This window comes from Sinocyclocheilus grahami, unplaced genomic scaffold (assembly GCF_001515645.1).
Source record: "Sinocyclocheilus grahami isolate Dianchi unplaced genomic scaffold, SAMN03320097.WGS_v1.1 scaffold170.1, whole genome shotgun sequence".
In the NCBI taxonomy this organism is placed as follows: Eukaryota; Metazoa; Chordata; class Actinopteri; order Cypriniformes; family Cyprinidae; genus Sinocyclocheilus; species Sinocyclocheilus grahami.
The window spans coordinates 1,030,104-1,051,999 of NW_015505349.1; the positions used below are offsets into that span (position 1 = coordinate 1,030,104).

Consider the following 21,896-nt stretch of genomic DNA (forward strand, 5'->3'; position numbering starts at 1 on the left):
AACTGTGGTTACTGAAACCACGCCTTCTTTCTTTGCGTGCACATTTGGGCGGCATTATGCTAATATTTCCACATAGTGAGGTAGATATGTGGGGGCGTGTTAGAACGAGCCGTTTTAGGGGGGCGTGGCAGAGTCTTAACTTTGATAAAGAATATCTCTTTGGTTTTGAGACTTTAGTCTTTGCAACTTCAGGGATCTTATCTATGCACAATCAGCTTGTAACACTCCAAAGAGAAAGAAAAACTTGAAATCGCATCATATGACCCCTTTAAAATGAGCAGCCTACTATGCATATTCAGGGTCATTGATATCAATTGATTTCAGTCGCGAGATGGCGCTATTTTAAGTGCATTGATATGAAAAGAGCGAGACCGCGGAGAAATGCAGGATAGGCTACATGAAAGTGGCGCAGGTGTTTTAAAATATTTAATTTAGCTTCCATAAAACAAAAAAATATTTGAACGTTTAATACCGCAATAGACTAATTACAATCAAGTATTACAGAAAGCAGTGCAGGCCTAATAATTAATTGTAATTAGCAGGCTCTATTAATTATAGTAACGCGAAAAGTGTAATATGGACATCCAACAACATCTAAATTATAGCGTACTGATCTGTGAAATTTGAAAGTGCATTGTTCTGCCACTCTGAAATGTTTTATTTTCTGCACAGGTTTATGTGACACCACTGTGCAGCCATGCAAGATATTTTTGAACATTACTACTGTTCTGTTCTGTTCTGTTCCGACCGGTCTTGTAAGTGTGATTAAACTGGGAGGGGTTCATTCCCAGTACATCTCCCAGGGGTTTGATCATAGAACGAAACCAGGCCAGAAGCCCGGAGAGTGATTGGTGGATGACAGTAGTAAGGTGGAGGTTTTGGGGTCCAGTGGAACAGCAGTTGAATTAGTTGCTCACATCTCCAGGGGAACACGCTGCCCCTCAGCAGGAGGCAATAAATCAACCGCCCCCTCCTGCTCCTGTTTTTTAATGTAAGTGCATCACACACCGCTCAGATGTACCAATTTAGGCTCGACACACTGTGGAACACAGTGATCTGTTGAGCTTCGCCCAGTGTAAATCGCAATGAACATCAAACTGAGGATTTAGCTTAGAATGAGATTTATTTCAAGGCAATTAAAACACTGTTATATATGTGTGACATTCTAAGGGGAAGTTTTCTTAAATATATTAAATGTCCTTGCTGTCTATAACAATGCGTTTTTTTTTTTGTTAAGTAACATTCAACTAATAGCCCCAAATGAATGTCATTGTAGTGACTCTTGGGGACCGCAAGATGGCAATGCAGAACAGCTTGTGTACTACTACTTTGCATTTCTGCAGATTTTATGAAGGTAAATTTAAAACTTTTTTAAATACATTTTTGAGACCAAGTAAGGAAAATGTAAGGAATAAATTGAAAGGAACACAATAGTTCAGTATGCTCTCTAAATGTAAATGTCTAAGGAGCACACATATTAACAACAACTTCCAGCATATCTATATTATTTTTAGATTCATTTTACACACACGCACAAAGTTTAAGACTTGAATACCTCAGCTCCCAACCACTAGAACATGGAAGTAACTTTTACTTATAACTTCTGATCACACCGCAAAATAGTGATGTTCTTCCTCAGTATATTTGTATTTATTTATTTAGTCTTCTTTACCTGTGTAAATATCTAAAGATTCTTAAATCAAGATCCTTTTATTCGAGAAGCAAAATTACAAAAGATAACTTTGAATCTCAAGTAAATGTATCCTGATTTTAAAGACTGATTTAGTTATTTGTATTGGAAAACATGACAAAAATACTGAGGAAGATATGAATTTTTAGCAATGCCTGCAACATTTAATGCCAAGACTTTATAAATGTAAGACTTTCTGCTCTGATTTAAGACCTTCTAATGGCCTTAATTTGTGCAAGGGCAAATTAAGACATTTAAGACCGGCAGAAACCCTGTACTTTAGCCTAGTTGTGTCACTTTTGTTACTGAATCCACGAAACATGACAACAACTATACGTGAATAATACTCTATACAATATAGTAAAGCTGAATAAACAAATAGGCTAATACACATGAAATAGATTTTTATTAACAAAAAGATTCACATAAACCTGTCTCATTAAATCTTCAATAAATGCCTTTTTTCAATTTGAAAGTAATAAAGACTAACATAATCTCTTGCATAAACGGCATGCAAGACTTTCCTTTTTATCAAGGAATATAGTTTAGTTTTAAGTTTATCATTCAACATTCATATATGCTTAATGTTGAATTCTGAATATCTTTTTTTCTTTGTATATTGCATCAAAGCAATTACCTACAATTGTTGATATTACAACAAATCCCAACATAAGATCCATTTCTGGACCGATAAAAGAAAATCCCCTCAGGGCAGTGTTCATTTCGATTTAGAATTCGTCTTTATAAAAGACTTTTCTTCATTAATACTACACTCTTAAAAATAAAGGTGCTTCACGATGCCATAGAAGAACCTTTTTGTCTAAATGGTTCCATAAAGAACCTTTAACATCTGAAGAACCTTTCTGTTTCACAAAAGGTTCTTTGTGGCGAAAGAAGGTTCTTCAGATTATAAAAAGGTAAGAAAGAGATGGTTCTTTAAAGAACCTCTGACTGAATGGTTCTTTGTAGAACCAAAAATGGTTCTTCTACGGCATCGCTTGAAGAAACTTTTGAAGCACCTTTATTTTTAAGAGTGTATGCTGGAAAAAAATAAGATAGGAGAATAACGCCTCCATTTCAAGTACACAGGGTGAGTTAAGTTCATAATGTCTTTCAGCGGATCAAGATTTGGCAAATGCATTTCCATCTCTTCCATGGCACTGCTTCTTGTCACTGCTGAATACACAAAGGAGCCACATCCTCTGCTGAGTCTGGGAATAAGCGAAGTGTCTCCCTCGAATACTTGGAGTATCCATTGTGGAAGATCAAGGTCTTCTTTGGGGTGAAGAAAGAGACTGTTTTTCCCCAAAGGTCAGTGGGAGAAACACCATTGTGCAGCTGCTGCTCCAGAACGCCCATAATCTGCTCTACGCCATCTGAGCATCTCCTCTCCAGGCTCATAAGTTTATACCTAAGAGACAAGAAGCATTTACATGACTTAGTTCAATAGTTTAAAAAAATAACTGTAACAGACAATAACTTTATGTCATGACTGTTTGTTAACTTACGTTTTCTGCAGATCTCTCATGGTGAAGGCCTGGGTTGTTCTTCAGTGTGTTGTGTTGAGAAGTGATATGCATTGAATTTTCTCTTTCCCTTGGCTTGAATTTATATGCAGGCGGGCTGAATTTAATAAGATGTAAGTTCTCACACTTTTTAACCAATCAGGAAACTGCAGTATGACAATAGTGCAAGGGTGGATTGTTTAAATATTTAATGCCAAGGCCCTAAAAACAAAATGAGCAGGTGGGTTTTATTTGGTCTGTCAGTCAAGGACTGCATTGCTAAAAGAGCAGCGGTGAGCATGTGAATTAGCATTGACCTCATTCATGCTGTCAGCCAATAATGTGTGGGAATGTGCATTTAAACATCTGTCCAGAAATACTACGAGAAAGCAAAACTCAGCCTAAAAGGTGATAGCAAAGAGATTAAATGTTTAGACATTTAACATCAAAAATTTATTTATTCATTTGTTCATTCATTCATTCATTATGCACATTAATATTTAATATACAATGATGGATTTAGTTCATAGCTCTAAAACAAGTGAAACACAACATACAAGTTAGCAATATTTATTGATTTACTTATTAAATACAGATTAAACATCAGTTTATTCCTGTTTTATTCATAAATTATTTATTATACTTATTTATTTATATTCATATTTATTAAATATAGAGTGGTGGATTATTTTGCTCATAGCTCTAAAACAAGCAAAACTCAGCATAAAAGGTGATGCTAAAGATATTAATGTGTAGACATTTAACATCAATCAATTTATTTATATATGTATTATTTTCAATACATTTTAAATTGAATTTATCTAATTAAAAATGTATTTATTTGTAATAGTTTAATATACATATTTATTATATAAATATTAAGTATGCAAATTATTCTGTGCCTACACAAAAGTTGATACAAACCTGATGCATATAATAATATTGGTCTCACTTACAAATTTTTATTTTCACATTTTATGCATGAAATCATGATTAATTGCTGCATCATGACACAGTTTTGTCCAAAAAAAAAAGAGAGAAAAACTTAGAATGAGCAGATGATGTTATCTGATATAGCCTATGTTGTACACTCTAGGGCTGGGATGCTGTTGTTTAAGGGTGGTAATTGAATGATGCCTCCAGATGGTGAGCCTGGCTGCCTGGGAGGTGCTGTGAGAACAGTGAGCGCTGGGAAGTGGGAGGCAGGGTTACTCTGACATTGTGTAATGGGCCACGCTTCTTTTATCAGTGGGATCAGTGTCAGTGAATAAGTGTGGGAAGCCGTGCTACATAAGTGCTCCCAGGTTCTCACTGAGTGGAGCGTGTGACCAAGAGTCAGCCAGCAGACAGCAGGCCAGACAGCTGGAAGTGTCTTAAGGATGTGTGAGGAGAGTGTGCCAAGAGAGAAGTGTGCTGCTCAGACCTCATAAAGCTGAGAGGAAAACTGCCTGTACACACTTCAGAGAGTGTACTCTACTTCCATGGGATAAGCTTGAAAAAGCTTAATAAATAAATAAAAACTGTACATTTTAATATAAATTTTATCTAGATTTTTTCTATTCATTGTTATATTTATTTGTTGTTTTTATGTAAAATATGTCATAATTACCATAATTAAAAAAAGAAATACAAATAAAAATGTATATATGTGGCACAAAGGTATCCTTTTCCTTTGTATATTTTGCTAAATATACTGTATATACCTTGAGGTTCACGTCTAACTCCCAAGAGACAACAGGACCATTTTGGCCCTTGTGTGAAGAACACAATAAACTGTGCTTTAAAGACTGAAGTGACTTGTAGTCAGATCAATTTACGAGGTCACAAATTTCCCACATTCACAGGCCACTAGCTGAATCAGTCTTCATCCCTCTTAAACACCCCTCCACCTGCTCCCCAGAGATGCGCTCATTGTGTCGGAGCAATAAGGGCTTCAGCAGCCATGTGGCGGTCCAAACGCTTCCATTGACTGCAGACTGTGAGAACCTCCAGCAAACTCCAGACTCACACATTCATATGGAGATTTGGGAGTATAAATAGAGGGAGAGGAGAGAGAGCTGAGCACAGATCTGATTTGATCTGATCCTAACGGAGAACTGAACTAAAAACACAGCCATGGCACTTACAGTCACTGGATCAATCATCAGCAGAGAACAACTTCCACTCTCAAACAAGGTAAATATTCAACATCTAATATCTGACTGCATAAATTATAATTGTTATGAAATATAAAACAGCATAAATGATGGATGAGAGTTTCTAAATGCATGTTCTTGATGTTTCCTCAGCTGAGAAAGCCAGTAGTGGAGAAGATCCGCAGAGAACGAATCAACAGCAGCATTGAGAAGCTCAAGTCTCTTCTGGGTCAAGAGTTCCTAAAGCAACAGCCCGACTCCAGACAGGAGAAAGCTGAAATCCTGGAGATGACACTTGATTTCTTGAGACGCCAGCAGCGCTCCCAGAATCCCTCGGCCTGCAGCTCTACTGCAGCTCGTGACGGACGCTCCAGATGTGTGCAGGAGGCCGTCAACCTCCTGTCTCAGTGTCCAGTGCAGACTGAGTCCCACAGAAGACTGCTGAAGCACTTCTTGCACATGCAGCCCTACACAGAGAACAACACACGTGTGCCGCCTCAGCTCAATTCACCAGCCGCACAGAGCAGCAGCAAAGAGCAAACTCTGGAGCTCTGGAGACCCTGGTAGAGCCACGAGGACCCGTATGATTTATCAGACAGAATTCATTATGCCAGTCTGAGATTGGCATGGACTGTAATTCTAATGTAGGAATTGATTTCCACCTCTACTGCTTATGCAGGACCTTTAATCTGCTTTCAGATAAAATTTTGTGTTTCATTGAAACTTTGTGACCAGTAATATTTGATCAGAATGTACAGAATCATTTGCCATGTAAAATGATTACATTTGTGAAAATTAAGATTCATAAAAACGTTAAAGTCTGATTTAGACTTTGAGCTCTTGTTGCTCTTTCACCCATATTGGGTTTATTCTCTCACTGCTTTCATTTACTGAAAGCTTTTGATGCATATTTCTGTTATTTGAAATACATCTAATGCTTCTCTTTTTATATAAGAAATATTTCTTCGTTTGAAGGATATTTGATTGTGTTAAAAGCACAAATTATTGTTTTTAATGTTTGCATGTGTTTACATGATTGAGACGTTTCCCCTGTAAAGGGCAGTTGAATATTGTTACTGTTAGTGATTTGAATTTTATTCTTTGTATTCAAAGTCAAGTTGTTACCTTCATTGAAGGTGTGTTCAGCATTTGTATTACTTCATATTGAAGTGCAACATGAAAATAAATTTCAAGAATATAATCTGTGCAATGTTTTGACTGTTTTCCTCATCAATCAAAACAAATCACAGCACATTTGCACACTATAAATATGTTTTAATTGCTGTTTAGTCAGTCTGCACATCAAGGTCCTTCATTTGCCATATAAAATAATTACTACATTAAAACATAAAATATAATCTGAATACTTTCAGCAAGTTCTTCATCTGTCAAGCTCTTCATAAGTTAAATGAAATCACAGCTACACTCAAAAGCTGTCAGTGGGGTTGAACCATTTAGGTAATAATATGTACACTTTCGGTACTACGTGTATTTAAGGAACTAATATGCACCCTTTATGGGCAAATAAGGTATAAAGGTGTACCTTTTGTAAGGGTAACGCACCAGTGACAGCCTCTGGACCTTGTTTTCTGAGAATGCTCTTAAGTTTGAATATGATAGCATGACTTGCCCTGTTTCCCTCTGAAGTGACCAGATTTCCTGAAATGGAATGAGGGATTGTGCTGCTGTCATCTCAAGAAAATGCATCTTTATTTATCCTCTAATAGATGACACATTTGCTTACTGTATGTAATTATATGTTTATCTCTGCTCAGTGAAAGTCAGGTCTGAGCTATGCTGGATGTTGAGTGCTTAACGTGATGAAAATACATTATTTTTCATTGAATAACTGCAGTTAATGTAGTAAAAGGTCAGTAGTCAAATATGATATGAATGTTTTGCAAACTAGACCTGAATAGAGACATTATAATTTAGCTTATATCTGAATTGATAAATGCATCATTTATAGGGATATTTTCAAGTATATGTGCATCTTGAACCAAACCATGAGATTTAAACTAAATAGTGATTTGAATAACTTTTAAAGTCTGCAAATGTGCTTTGATTTATGCTTTGTGTTATTCTGATGGACAAGGAATTCAGTGACAACAAGGGTTTGTAGTCAGAAAATATAATCAAATTTATTTGTATCCTGTACTTCAATATGAAGTAATGCACGGAAGACACCTTCACAGAAGGTGAAAACTTAATTTTGCTTATAAAAGACATTTTAAATCACTAATAGTGACACTACACAACTGCCCTTTACAGGGGAAACGTCTCAATCATGTAAACACATGCAAACATTAAAAACAATAATTTGTGCTTTTAACACAATCAAATATCCTTCAAATGAAGAAATATTTCTTATATAATAAGAGAAGCATTAGATGTATTTCAAACAACAGAAATATGCATCAAAAGCTTTCAGTAAATGAAAGCAGTGAGAGAATAAACCCAATATGGGTGAAAGAGCAACAAGAGCTCAAAGTCTAAATCAGACTTTAACGTTTTTATGAATCTTAATTTTCATAAATATAATCATTTTACATGGCAAATGATTCTGTACATTCTAATCAAATATAACTGGTCACAAAGTTTCAATGAAACACAAAATTTTATCTGAAAGCAGATTAAAGGTCCTGCATAAGCAGCAGAGGCGGAAATCAATTCCTACATTAGAATTAATGCTGGCGTCTCAAGAAATCAAGCGTCGTCTCCAGGATTTCAGCTTTCTCCTGTCTGGAGTTGGGCTGTTGCTTTAGGAACTCTTGACCCAGAAGAGACTTGAGCTTCTCAATGCTGCTGTTGATTCGTTCTCTGCGGATCTTCTCCACTATTGGCTTTCTCAGCTGAGGAAACATTAGGAACATGCATTTAGAAACTCTCATCCATCATTTATGCTGCTTATACTTCATAGCAATCTATGATTTATGCTGTAAGATATGAGATGTTGAATATTTACCTTGTTTGAGAGTGGAAGTTGTTCTCTGCTGATGATTGATCCAGTGATTGTAAGTGCCATGGCTGTGTTTTTAGTTCAGTTCTCCGTTAGGATCAGATCAGATCAGATCTGTGCTCAGCTCTCTCTCCTCTCCCTCTATTTATACTCCCAAATCTCCATATGAATGTGTGAGTCTGGAGTTTGCTGGAGGTTCTCACAGTCTGCAGCCAATGGGAGAGGACTAATGACACAAGGAACAGTTGGCCGCCACATGCTAAATGACATGCTTACTGCTCAGGAAACAATGAGCACGTCTCTGTGGAGCAGGTGGAGGGATGGGTGTTAAGGATGGAGAGTGTGTGAGAAAGTGGAGAGCCCTCATTTAAAGCTTTGTTTGTTGTGTGACACTGGGGTCACTTATTGACAAAGCACGTGCCATTAATAGTGGAACATTCTCATCGCCAAAACACAACGCAACATATTTCAGTTTTATTCAACAGTAGGTGAATCAATTGATTCATCATAAGGTTTCATTTCTGGTGGATGTGCAAGTAGTTTTATAATAACTGTTCTGTTGAGTATCTTTTTAGTGTAATTCAGATGTCCCTTTTCAAAATAAATGAGTGATTCCTATAAAGCAGGCGTGTGTGGACCCCTGGGGGTATTTAGGCAGGTTCCTGGGGGTACTTGGAAATATTTAGCTTTTGTTTTGTTAAACCAGTAATTTAAAAAAAAAAAAAAAAAAAAAAACAGATTAAAATAACTAATTAACTGTGATTTATCTCATGTTTTTTTCCCCCAAGCTCCTTTCGAATATATAAAAAAATAGTAATAATACTGGTGACTCTACTAATATTAATGATAATCCTAAAAAAAATTCTGGTACTTGAGCTTTACTGATGGGGCTTTTGGGGTACATGAGACAAAAAAGTTTTCTAAAAAGCACATGTATACACTACCAATCAAATGTCTGTGTTCAGTATTTTTTATTTTTTTTGGAAACAATTAATACGTATTTAGCAAAGATACATGAAATTGGTCAAAAGTAACAGTAAGGCCATTTATAATGTTACAAAAGATTTCAGTTTCAAGTAAACGCTGTTCTTTTAAACTTTCTATTCATCAAGAATCCTGAAAAAATGTATGATGATTCTGCAGAAATATTAAGCTTTCAATATTTTAATATGACATTTTTTAAATACTTAATTTTTAATATTAGGTGTTCAACATTGACAATAATAAAAAAAAAATCTTGAAACTGACAATTTAGCTTTTCCATCACAGGAATACATTTTAAAATATATTGAAAAAGAAAAGTTTTAACAATATTTCACAATATTGTTGTTATTACTGTATTTTTAATCAAATAATTGCAGCCTTGGTAAGCATAAGACATCTATTGAACAGAAGTGTAAACATTAAGATATACACCTTGTGTAGGATTTTGCTTTTTGAGGCAAATAACAGGAATTAAAAAGAACTTCTCATTTGCCATGACTCTGAAATTTACACACGATAACCATAATTTGAAATGGCAGTTTCAGAGTAACAAAACATTACTTAGTTCAATCTTTTCCCTTTGTTTTTTTTAATGTATAACAATGCCTTAAACTTTAAAAGAGTAATCTCCAGATACTCTAAATACATCTTACAGTAGTTAAGACGACTGCTAATGATTCAGTAGAATCTGTCCCGTGGGTCTCTGTTGAAGTTCTCATGGCCATGTGCTGAATTGTTTTTAATGAAACACACTATTGTTGAGTTCTCTGAATGGGCAGAGTGTGGGAAAACTCCAGGGAATGAAGTCTCAGTACAGCTTTACCCCATCAGTCAGGCTTCAATCAGAGACAGTCATCTACTGTCTCCTTATCAGTGTAGGTTGATATGTAATGTGTTTTGGGATATTAATAACACAAAAAAACAAGTTTTGTGTAACACACACACTATGTTCTATATTTTGTGGCCTCTGTATTTTAACATGAATATTCATCCACTGTGAGAACTATATGAGCTATACCTGCATGGAAAAAATATATGCAGGAATTTATTTCCCAAGTAATTACTGTAAATTCAAATATTTTCTGAGAGCTAGAAACTTATATCGAGTCAGGTTCGTCGGTTAGAACTATGCTATTTTAATATATATCTTATTTTGAAAAGACAAAATACGTTTTGAAAAAATTGATAATTCGTCTGATTCTCAACCCAATTCTTGAAATGTTGTAACCCTAAAAATACTGTTAATAATAGTAAAATTTAAAATAACACACCTCTCTAACATCCGACACGCTGATTTTCTTTTCAAGATCAAACCTTGATTTACTCTAACTGAAATTTAAGTGTATAAAGTTATGTAAACACTGCCAGTATCAGTGCAAGTTTCTTTCAGAAAAAAAACAGCTCAGACATGCATTTTAGTCTGGGACTAGGTTTAAGCCTTGTCTGTGAAACCGGGGGTTAGAGTTTTTGATGAGACTATACTATTCAGACATACTTTACTCTATTAAAAATATGTATTAAGTATATAGTTAAATAAAACAACACCGAACAAAAACTTTGATTGTACAATTTATTTGTCATAAGCAATATGATTGCAACTCTTCATATGAGAGCAAATCTGACAGTGACCTTCTGCCTCGACTTTGAAGGACATTCAAGAGCCTTAAAGTAACAAAGAAGTAACATTAGTAACAATATGAAAAAACATATTTTCACATTCATGAAGAACTCATGTTATTACATCTGTAGTTCTCTTGAACTGGGAATGTCACAGACATTTCGAATTATTATCCAGTGCAAGGTGCAATGCAAGACACCTTTAAAGACGGTAACAACTTGACTTTGAATACAAAGAGTAAAATTCAAATCACTAACATGGAGCAGTGATAAACAACTGCCCTTTACAGGGGAAATGTCTCATTCATCTAAACACATGCAAACATTAAAAACTGCAATTTGTGCTTTCAACACACAAAATATTTCCTTCAAATGAAAAAAAAATCTCATAAGAAATGAGATATATTTTAAACAACAAAACATAAATCAAAAGCTTTCAATAAATGAAAGCAGTGTCATCATCCTTTAGATGCAGAGAAAATAAACCCATTATGGGTGAAATAGCTACAAGAGCTCAAATGTCTGAATCAGACTTTAACGTTTCTTTGAAACTTAATTTTTACAAATGTAATAATCATTTTACAATGCAAATGATTCTGTACATTCTGATCAAATATTACTGGTCACACACAGATATTCATTGGTCATTGTTTCAATGAAACAAACTTTCTCTGAAAGCAGATTAAGCAGCAGAGGTGGAAATCAATTCCTACATTAGAATTACAGTCCATGCCAATCTCAGACTGGCATAATGAATTCTGTCTGATAAATCATACGGGTCCTCGTGGCTCTACCAGGGTCTCCAGAGCTCCAGAGTTTGCTCTTTGCTGCTGCTCTGTGCGGCTGGTGAATTGAGCTGAGGCGGCACACGTGTGTTGTTCTCTGTGTAGGGCTGCATGTGCAGGAAGTGCTTCAGCAGTCTTCTGTGGGACTCAGTCTGCACTGGACACTGAGACAGGAAGTTGACGGCCTCCTGCACACATCTGGAGCGCCGCTCACGAGCTGCAGTAGAGCTGCAGGCCGAGGGATTCTGGGAGCGCTGCTGGCGTCTCAAGAAATCAAGTGTCATCTCCAGGATTTCAGCTTTCTCCTGTCTGGAGTCGGGCTGTTGCTTTAGGAACTCTTGACCCAGAAGAGACTTGAGCTTCTCAATGCTGCTGTTGATTCGTTCTCTGCGGATCTTCTCCACTATTGGCTTTCTCAGCTGAGGAAACATCAAGAACATGCATTTAGAAACTCTCATCCATCATTTATGCTGTTTATATTTCATAACAATCTATGATTTATGCAGTCAGATATTAGATGTTGAATATTTACCTTGTTTGAGAGTGGAAGTTGTTCTCTGCTGATGATTGATCCAGTGATTGTAGGTGCCATGGCTGTGTGTCTTGTGTTCAGTTCTCTGCTAGGATCAGATGAGATCTGTGCTCAACTCTCTCTCCTCTCCCTCTATTTATACTCCCAAATCTCCATATGAATGTGTGAGCCTGGAGTTTGCTGGAGGTTCTCACAGTCTGCAGCCAATGGGAGCGTTTGGGCCGCCACATGGCTGCTGAAGCCCTTATTGCTCCGACACAATGAGCGCATCTCTGGGGAGCAGGTGGAGGGTGGGAGAGTGTGTGAGAAAGTGCAGCCTTGTTGCTCACCATTAGGATTAATTGCTCACAAAAGCACGTGCTGTTTATATGACCTACAATGAAAATAATGGTTTCAAAATTTCTTCCATTTCACCCTTTTAGAATAATTTAGAGAATTATTAAATATCAATATTAATTGTGATTGTAAAAAGTCAAATATGGTCATAAGGATAATAAACAGAAGGTTTGAAATTCATATTTCAGCCAGTAAATAATCATCTACTAATCATCAATAAAATCATCTTCAATTACAAAAATATTTGGAAAATAACAGTTTTACAATCTTATTGAATGAATCTATTGATTGAATTCTCACTTTTAAGCATGAATCTATGAGTCCAAACAAGCAAATAAATGCCCATCTCAATTAGGGACAGTGTCATAAATACCCCTGTGAGGTTTCTATAGTCTCTTGACGACATGCCTAATCGCCTGCAGTAAGGCACACTTCTATTCATCTCTGATGAATGGACAGACTGTGGGAAAGCTGTGGAAAGTGCAGTCCCAGTCCTGCACTACATCACCCACCTTCAAGACTTCATTCTGAGAGAGGACATCTGAATTGCATCTGAAAGAATAAACCTGTGGCACCTTACAATCGAATTGCTGTCCTGTTTCTAGAGGAAATCTGAAGTAGAATGGATATTTTTTCCACTTAAACTTGAGAATGAAACATGTTTAAACATACTTTTACAAGAATTAATTAAACATTAAAAATAATTAATTGAACAAAAAAGTTATGTAAAATGAATAAAAACTTTTGATTCTACACTACTAATAGGTCACTTATCAAATAAGACATCAGAGCATCAGATGAGACTTCAAAAGGGGTTTACACGTTCTCACAATCTTCCTCCTTTGAGCTTTTCGAACGCTCCCATTGACTGCAGACTGTGAGAACCTCCAGCAAGCTCCAGACTCACACATTCATATGGAGATTTGGGAGTATAAATAGAGGGAGAGGAGAGAGAGCTTAGCACAGATCTGATCTGATCTGATCCTAACGGAGAACTGAACTAAAGACACAGCCATGGCACCTACAATCACTGGATCAATCATCAGCAGAGAACAACTTCCACTCTCAAACAAGGTAAATATTCAACATCTAATATCTGACTGCATAAATCATAGATTGTTATGAAATATAAACAGCATAAATGATGGATGAGAGTTTCTAAATGCATGTTCTTGATGTTTCCTCAGCTGAGAAAGCCAGTAGTGGAGAAGATCCGCAGAGAACAAATCAACAGCAGCATTGAGAAGCTCAAGTCTCTTCTGGGTCAAGAGTTCCTAAAGCAACAGCCCGACTCCAGACAGGAGAAAGCTGAAATCCTGGAGATGACACTTGATTTCTTGAGACACCAGCAGCGCTCCCAGAATCCCTCGGCCTGCAGCTCGTGACGGACACTCCAGATGTGTGCAGGAGGCCGTCAACCTCCTGTCTCAGTGTCCAGTGCAGACTGAGTCCCACAGAAGACTGCTGAAGCACTTCCTGCACATGCAGCCCTACACAGAGAACAACACACGTGTGCCGCCTCAGCTCAATTCACCAGCCGCACAGAGCAGCAGCAAAGAGCAAACTCTGGAGCTCTGGAGACCCTGGTAGAAGCTGTTCTTACGTTTTTTTAAAAAGCAACAATGTTAACTATCACGACTAGCATGTTATTCTAGGACTATCTCTTTCATGAGATAATAATTGACTGTATTCCTACATTTGGAATTCACTGTATTTTTGCTATTGGCAAATCATGCTTCAAGCCAACTGAATCTGCTATGTTAACAACTATATATCTCACAGTGAGATGCAATATTAATATTCTATGAACATGTTCCATGTTTATGAATAGATCCAATGTTTATGATTTTTATTAACCTCCTGTTCTTTTTTGAATGTTTTATTGTTGGTGTTGTAGGTCTTACATAATCAACTATGACAAATTATTTTATAAAGATTATTTAGGTAAATGTATTTTAAACATGAGAGATTAGTTTAACAATCAAGAACAGTGGTAAAAAAAACTATGTAAAAGCACTAAATCAAGATGTTGAATATCATCTGCAAATGTTTTATAAAAATAAACGTCTATTTTACATTACATTCTGTCAATGTGCTCATTCATAAAAAAAACCTCAGATACTTTAAAGTTCAAACAACTTTTCACACATTCCACTAACTTTTTAATTGCATCAGTTGGTTGCAATTACATATTTGATAAATATCTCATTACAAACAAGCACTTATTTGCTTTGTTATCCACTCAAGCAGTTATCTCCTAACAAGATACCTTATAATCAGTTAGGATAGGTGGCATCCCTGTCACCAGAAAGAAGAGGTGGACACAAGTACACAACTCCATTACTTGAGAGAAAGTACATATACTGCTGATCAAATATTACTCCATTACAAGTGAAAGTTGTAAAGACAGATTTTTACTTGAATTTAAAAAAGTACTTAAGTATCAAAAGCAAATTTCCTTTTTTATGTCAATGCACTTTCATTACGGTGTTATGTAATACTTGCAATACCTTATGCCTCTGAAGCAACTTACAATACATTATGCCTACTGAATACACTGACTAGCTCGTAGTATCTTTGGAATAAAGAGCTTTTAGAAATGTTAAAAACCTATAGAAATTAAACAAGTGAGTTGACAATAAAAATGATTGTTAGTAGCATGGTAGTGATCTCACACAGCTCTGGCAGTGTGCGCACACATCTACATGTATAACTTTACAATAGCAACACTGCTTTAACAAATAAGCAAAACGGCAAGATTCATTTGACATACAAAAATGCTCTCGAATCGTGGCACTCTGATGTCTTATGTATACAGATCAGTGCAGTGCTGCTTCAAGTCAAACACCTATTGTGTTTTGTTAGACGCACAACAGTTCTTCCTTGGCTTTATAGGAAATATTTTCATTTACACAATTTTGCAAAATCAGACTATATTGTGTCTAATATATACCACAATATTAACTTCTTATTATTGAACTGTTGTAAATAAATATCACATTTGCAACTGGTCAGTGTTCAGAAAATGCTGGGAAATCACTTCACGTAGCCCTACAAGAGTGATTACTGAAACTGTCTGAAAGAAAAAAAAAGGTCACCAACTGACTTTTAAAGCTGCTACATAGCAACTACTTTCTACTTCGAGGATCTTGATAGAAATGAGTGAAAAGTACGATATTTGTCTTTCAAATATAGTGAAGTTAAGGTCATACGTTTCCAAAAAAATAAATAAAGTACAGATACTCAAGTGTACTTCGTTACTGTCTACCTCTGCCAGAAAGTGATGTTGAACTTACACCTACAATTTGCCTCAAAGGGGACAGATCTGATCTGATCTGATCCTAACGAAGAACTGATCTAAAGACACAGCACTGGCACTTACAATCACTGGATCAATCATCAGCAGAGAACAACTTCCACTCTCAAACAAGGTAAATATTAAATACACCTGCCTTAAATCAAATATATGCCTAAAATCATATATATATATATTCCTCTGAAATATAAACAGCATAAATGATGGATGAGAGTTTCTAAATGCATGTTCTTGATGTTTCCTCAGCTGAGAAAGCCAGTAGTGGAGAAGATCCGCAGAGAACAAATCAACAGCAGCATTGAGAAGCTCAAGTCTCTTCTGGGTCAAGAGTTCCTAAAGCAACAGCCCGACTCCAGACAGGAGAAAGCTGAAATCCTGGAGATGACACTTGATTTCTTGAGACACCAGCAGCGCTCCCAGAATCCCTCGGCCTGCAGCTCGTGACGGACACTCCAGATGTGTGCAGGAGGCCGTCAACCTCCTGTCTCAGTGTCCAGTGCAGACTGAGTCCCACAGAAGACTGCTGAAGCACTTCCTGCACATGCAGCCCTACACAGAGAACAACACACGTGTGCCGCCTCAGCTCAATTCACCAGCCGCACAGAGCAGCAGCAAAGAGCAAACTCTGGAGCTCTGGAGACCCTGGTAGAAGCTGTTCTTACGTTTTTTTAAAAAGCAACAATGTTAACTATCACGACTAGCATGTTATTCTAGGACTATCTCTTTCATGAGATAATAATTGACTGTATTCCTACATTTGGAATTCACTGTATTTTTGCTATTGGCAAATCATGCTTCAAGCCAACTGAATCTGCTATGTTAACAACTATATATCTCACAGTGAGATGCAATATTAATATTCTATGAACATGTTCCATGTTTATGAATAGATCCAATGTTTATGATTTTTATTAACCTCCTGTTCTTTTTTGAATGTTTTATTGTTGGTGTTGTAGGTCTTACATAATCAACTATGACAAATTATTTTATAAAGATTATTTAGGTAAATGTATTTTAAACATGAGAGATTAGTTTAACAATCAAGAACAGTGGTAAAAAAAACTATGTAAAAGCACTAAATCAAGATGTTGAATATCATCTGCAAATGTTTTATAAAAATAAACGTCTATTTTACATTACATTCTGTCAATGTGCTCATTCATAAAAAAAACCTCAGATACTTTAAAGTTCAAACAACTTTTCACACATTCCACTAACTTTTTAATTGCATCAGTTGGTTGCAATTACATATTTGATAAATATCTCATTACAAACAAGCACTTATTTGCTTTGTTATCCACTCAAGCAGTTATCTCCTAACAAGATACCTTATAATCAGTTAGGATAGGTGGCATCCCTGTCACCAGAAAGAAGAGGTGGACACAAGTACACAACTCCATTACTTGAGAGAAAGTACATATACTGCTGATCAAATATTACTCCATTACAAGTGAAAGTTGTAAAGACAGATTTTTACTTGAATTTAAAAAAGTACTTAAGTATCAAAAGCAAATTTCCTTTTTTATGTCAATGCACTTTCATTACGGTGTTATGTAATACTTGCAATACCTTATGCCTCTGAAGCAACTTACAATAATTACGTATTTATACCTACGTATAAACATGAGACCAGGCTGACTGATCCGCCAGTGGAAGCGATAACCAGCTGGCAGTTGAGATCACGGCCATTTGGGCACTTTATTCATAACAAGTGCCTACTGAATACACTGACTAGCTCGTAGTATCTTTGGAATAAAGAGCTTTTAGAAATGTTAAAAACCTATAGAAATTAAACAAGTGAGTTGACAATAAAAATGATTGTTAGTAGCATGGTAGTGATCTCACACAGCTCTGGCAGTGTGCGCACACATCTACATGTATAACTTTACAATAGCAACACTGCTTTAACAAATAAGCAAAACGGCAAGATTCATTTGACATACAAAAATGCTCTCGAATCGTGGCACTCTGATGTCTTATGTATACAGATCAGTGCAGTGCTGCTTCAAGTCAAACACCTATTGTGTTTTGTTAGACGCACAACAGTTCTTCCTTGGCTTTATAGGAAATATTTTCATTTACACAATTTTGCAAAATCAGACTATATTGTGTCTAATATATACCACAATATTAACTTCTTATTATTGAACTGTTGTAAATAAATATCACATTTGCAACTGGTCAGTGTTCAGAAAATGCTGGGAAATCACTTCACGTAGCCCTACAAGAGTGATTACTGAAACTGTCTGAAAGAAAAAAAAAGGTCACCAACTGACTTTTAAAGCTGCTACATAGCAACTACTTTCTACTTCGAGGATCTTGATAGAAATGAGTGAAAAGTACGATATTTGTCTTTCAAATATAGTGAAGTTAAGGTCATACGTTTCCAAAAAAATAAATAAAGTACAGATACTCAAGTGTACTTCGTTACTGTCTACCTCTGCCAGAAAGTGATGTTGAACTTACACCTACAATTTGCCTCAAAGGGGCAGATCTACAAAACTGCACATCTTGTACAGATTCACAAATTCAATTCCAGGAAAATTTAAAAGGCAAACCAAACAAGAAATTACAGATACTTTATAATCATGTTCTGTAAGAAACATTATGCTTCTCAGGTGCTGCTCATTGAACAAGGTAAGGACAGATAAAGAGACCCGCGCAAATTAAACATAAGCACTGAATGGTATCAGTGATTGGACCATATTGACTGCCTCAACCAATCCAACGTGATCTCATGATAATTCGTATGTATTTTACGTAAAATGTGGTTCTATAAAACGTACATTTACTTACGTTTTTACAGGCACTAAAATGTACAATACTGACGTATTTTCAGCCTCTAAACGTACAAAACTGACGTATTGACGACACCTAAAAATGAATCCTTATGAATATTGAAATCGCGGCATTAATTTTATTAGTTTTTAGTTGTCACATTAATTAACTTGTTTTCAATTGCTTTATTAAATTGTTTACTTATGAAATTATAACATTTCGTTTTGTTGTGATTTCTGCTGCCAGCTCGTTTTCAAGAATATGCCTACATAATGTTAAACACGACTTCACTTTAAACCTTAAAATAAATAACATTTCTGCAATCGTTTAACCTTTACTTGTCATGCAATGTTTACTTTGATTGTCGTAGGCCACAAAAGGCGTTTTCTCCGACATGCTGTGACTGACAATAGAACTATAAAATACACCAAAAACGCAACATAATTGCGAAATGAAACAATTTTATTAGTGCGCTGTAATCCAAAGCTTCCGAATCCATACGACTGCGAGGAACAGACCCAAATCCAAGCCTTTTATTTGGCGATCTGCTTGCTTCTCCATCCCGAGCAGCGAAAATGTTACGTATTTATACCTACGTATAAACATGAGACCAGGCTGACCAATCACATACTGTACTACTCACTATGCTAAAGAAATTAGCTTAAATATTTTATAGGGTTAAAAATATATTTAGCACTTTTATAAGCATATATATATATACAGTGGGTACGGAAAGTATTCAGACCCCCTTAAATTTTTCACTCTGTTATATTGCAGCCATTTGCTAAAATCATTTAAGTTCATTTTTTTTCCTCATTAATGTACACACAGCACCCCATATTGACAGAAAAACACAGAATTGTTGACATTTTTGCAGATTTATTAAAAAAGAAAAACTGAAATATCACATGGTCCTAAGTATTCAGACCCTTTGCTCAGTATTTAGTAGAAGCACCCTTTTGATCTAATACAGCCATGAGTCTTTTTGGGAAAGATGCAACAAGTTTTTCACAAGTTTTTTTAGATTTGGGGATCCTCTGCCATTCCTCCTTGCAGATCCTCTCCAGTTCTGTCAGGTTGGATGGTAAACGTTGGTGGACAGCCATTTTTAGGTCACTCCAGAGATGCTCAATTGGGTTTATATATATATATATATATGAATAAATAAATAAACAAATAAATGCAATAAACAAACTAACAAACACCTGACTCGAACATTTTTAAATAGTAAGATTTTCTAGCAGTGAACTGATTTTAAAAACTCTTGCTGAATACTGGGAAAGTCCTAAAAGTGTTTGAGCAGTGCCTGAAGTCCAGACGGTCTTGCTATGCTATGTATTAGGTCCCCCTCTAATAAAGAGAGTTCAAACACCGTGACTAATGTGATGTGTAACAAGACACACTTCTTTGGTTTCCTTACTGTGGGCAGTCAATGAACAGACTGTGGGAAAGGAAGGCTGCCCTCTCATACAGAACTCATGGGATCTTCAGTAAAAGCCCAGTGCCTTATGCCACACAAACATTATGTCTTAAAGCCTGTTGCTTAGGTAGATGAGCATAGAGTAATCACAGGAACAAAATCATATATCCAACTCAACTGAAACTTAGAATAGACTTCATATCTGCTATAGTCGAGAATATAGAATATATATATATACAATTTAGATTTCTTTGCTAAAACGTCTGTCTTCCTCACTATTGCATAACCACAAGCTTGATTTCCCAAGTTTGTTTGTGACACTAAGACGGACCGTTTGTTTTACAATTAATGCAATTAACATTTTCAATGGAGCAATTAGTGCATTGTTTGCACTTGTCAGATTAAAACACCCAGGATGGTGGGAATGTCCTCAAACACAAACTCACAGTATTTTAGTAGCCTATGTGTGTAAAATACAAGCAAACACACACTATATATGCAGCATAAACACTAGTCTTTGCTATCCATCACAATACAAAAAGAGGCTGTTTCACCAAGCTTATTATCATTAACTAAAAGCAAATAATAATAAAAATAAAATAAAAAAATACTTGAAACAATCCTTAATTTGAAAATATGTTAACAAAAAAAGTCAATTAAATTTCAGCTATGCAAAGGCAATAATTCTCCTTTTCTCTTTAACTCAAAGTTAAACTAATGAATAAAGAGTCACTAAAAAAAAACGACAAAAGACAAAAAAAAATCACAAAAAATGTAAAATTTAAATTTTACAAATAAAATAATAAAAAATATTAACAACAACAACTACAATAGTAATATCAACTATTAAATCGCTGGTTTTCTCTCGAAGAATAACTAGAATGTATCACCTACAATATTTTATACGGACGAAATGGACTATAGAAACTGAAGAAGAAAAAAAGGTGTCTTCTGAACAAAATATAAATGCTGTTTCCACATAAAAAAGATGTTGCCACGATACACAAAGGTGGTGCTGTGTGTTTTAAGGTGTTCTGAGGGATTTCCAAGCACTGAACTTCATTGCCACAGTAAAGCCACTTTACTCACGTGCTTGTATTTAGTCTGTGTCTAGTAGTAGGAGAATTCTGACCCTTTTGGCTTTTGATCAACTTTCGGCTACAGCTGGCCGTGCAATCAATCAATCAATCAATCAACCGCACTGAACTCAGAGCATGAGCTCCTGGCGCGTGCTGACACCTTGCATAAAATAAGCTAAAGCAAAACACGTTACAAATCGAATTATTTGCCTCATAAATATTTTTAGAAGATAACAATTTATATGCTGTAGTTCCACAGCTACATGAGAACATCCGTAATCTGGCACGTGGACGCGACTGCTTTGCCACCTAACTTAAGCAGAGATGACAGTCATGCTGTTAACAGTTATCAAAGGAATATCCCTGGCCTGGGAACGGACTCGAGGCTGTGTTTCCAGCTGGGACTCTCGTGCCTTTGATGGGATGTAGCAGTTTTAACCACGTGCCATTGTAGCACGTAAATGTTGGTCACGCTCCTGGAACATATACATGGTAACTATACATGGTATATAAAGTATACTTTATTATTGCATAAAAATTGTATGTGCATATATTCTTTTTCATCACTGGACAGTTGTGCTATCCAGAGTTTTTGCAGCATATTTTGGTATGAATTAACCCTATAGTTTATAAAATATATTTTTGCATAAAAAAATGCATGTCATTACACTGAAAAAAAAGAATGAATAAAAATAAAAACTGAACAATGAAACAATTTTCACTCAAAAATTGCTTGTAAATTTCACAATTAATTATAAAT

At 35.8% G+C, this 21,896-nt stretch overlaps 2 protein-coding genes and 2 pseudogenes across 2 annotated transcripts; 3 read left to right on the plus strand and 1 right to left on the minus strand.

Moving 5' to 3' along the window:
• The first annotated feature begins 5,310 nt into the window (after window positions 1-5,310).
• LOC107593415 (transcription factor HES-5-like) lies at window positions 5,311-6,054 on the plus strand. The gene is made up of 2 exons (XM_016283138.1): window positions 5,311-5,370; window positions 5,484-6,054. Exons 1-2 carry the CDS (start codon window positions 5,311-5,313, stop codon window positions 5,895-5,897), a joined length of 474 nt encoding a protein of 157 aa, XP_016138624.1. The 3' UTR covers window positions 5,898-6,054.
• A 5,431-nt stretch (window positions 6,055-11,485) lies between these two features.
• Window positions 11,486-12,282, minus strand: LOC107593382 (transcription factor HES-5-like). The gene is made up of 2 exons (XM_016283090.1): window positions 12,208-12,282; window positions 11,486-12,094 (listed from the first exon to the last, which is right to left on the minus strand). The coding sequence occupies exons 1-2, from the start codon at window positions 12,265-12,267 to the stop codon at window positions 11,681-11,683; spliced, it is 474 nt and encodes a 157-aa protein (XP_016138576.1). The 5' UTR covers window positions 12,268-12,282; the 3' UTR covers window positions 11,486-11,680.
• A 1,275-nt stretch (window positions 12,283-13,557) lies between these two features.
• On the plus strand, window positions 13,558-14,133 carry LOC107593383 (transcription factor HES-5-like; annotated as a pseudogene).
• Window positions 14,134-15,202: 1,069 nt separating this feature from the next.
• Window positions 15,203-16,508, plus strand: LOC107593416 (transcription factor HES-5-like; annotated as a pseudogene).
• The last annotated feature ends 5,388 nt before the right edge of the window (window positions 16,509-21,896 follow it).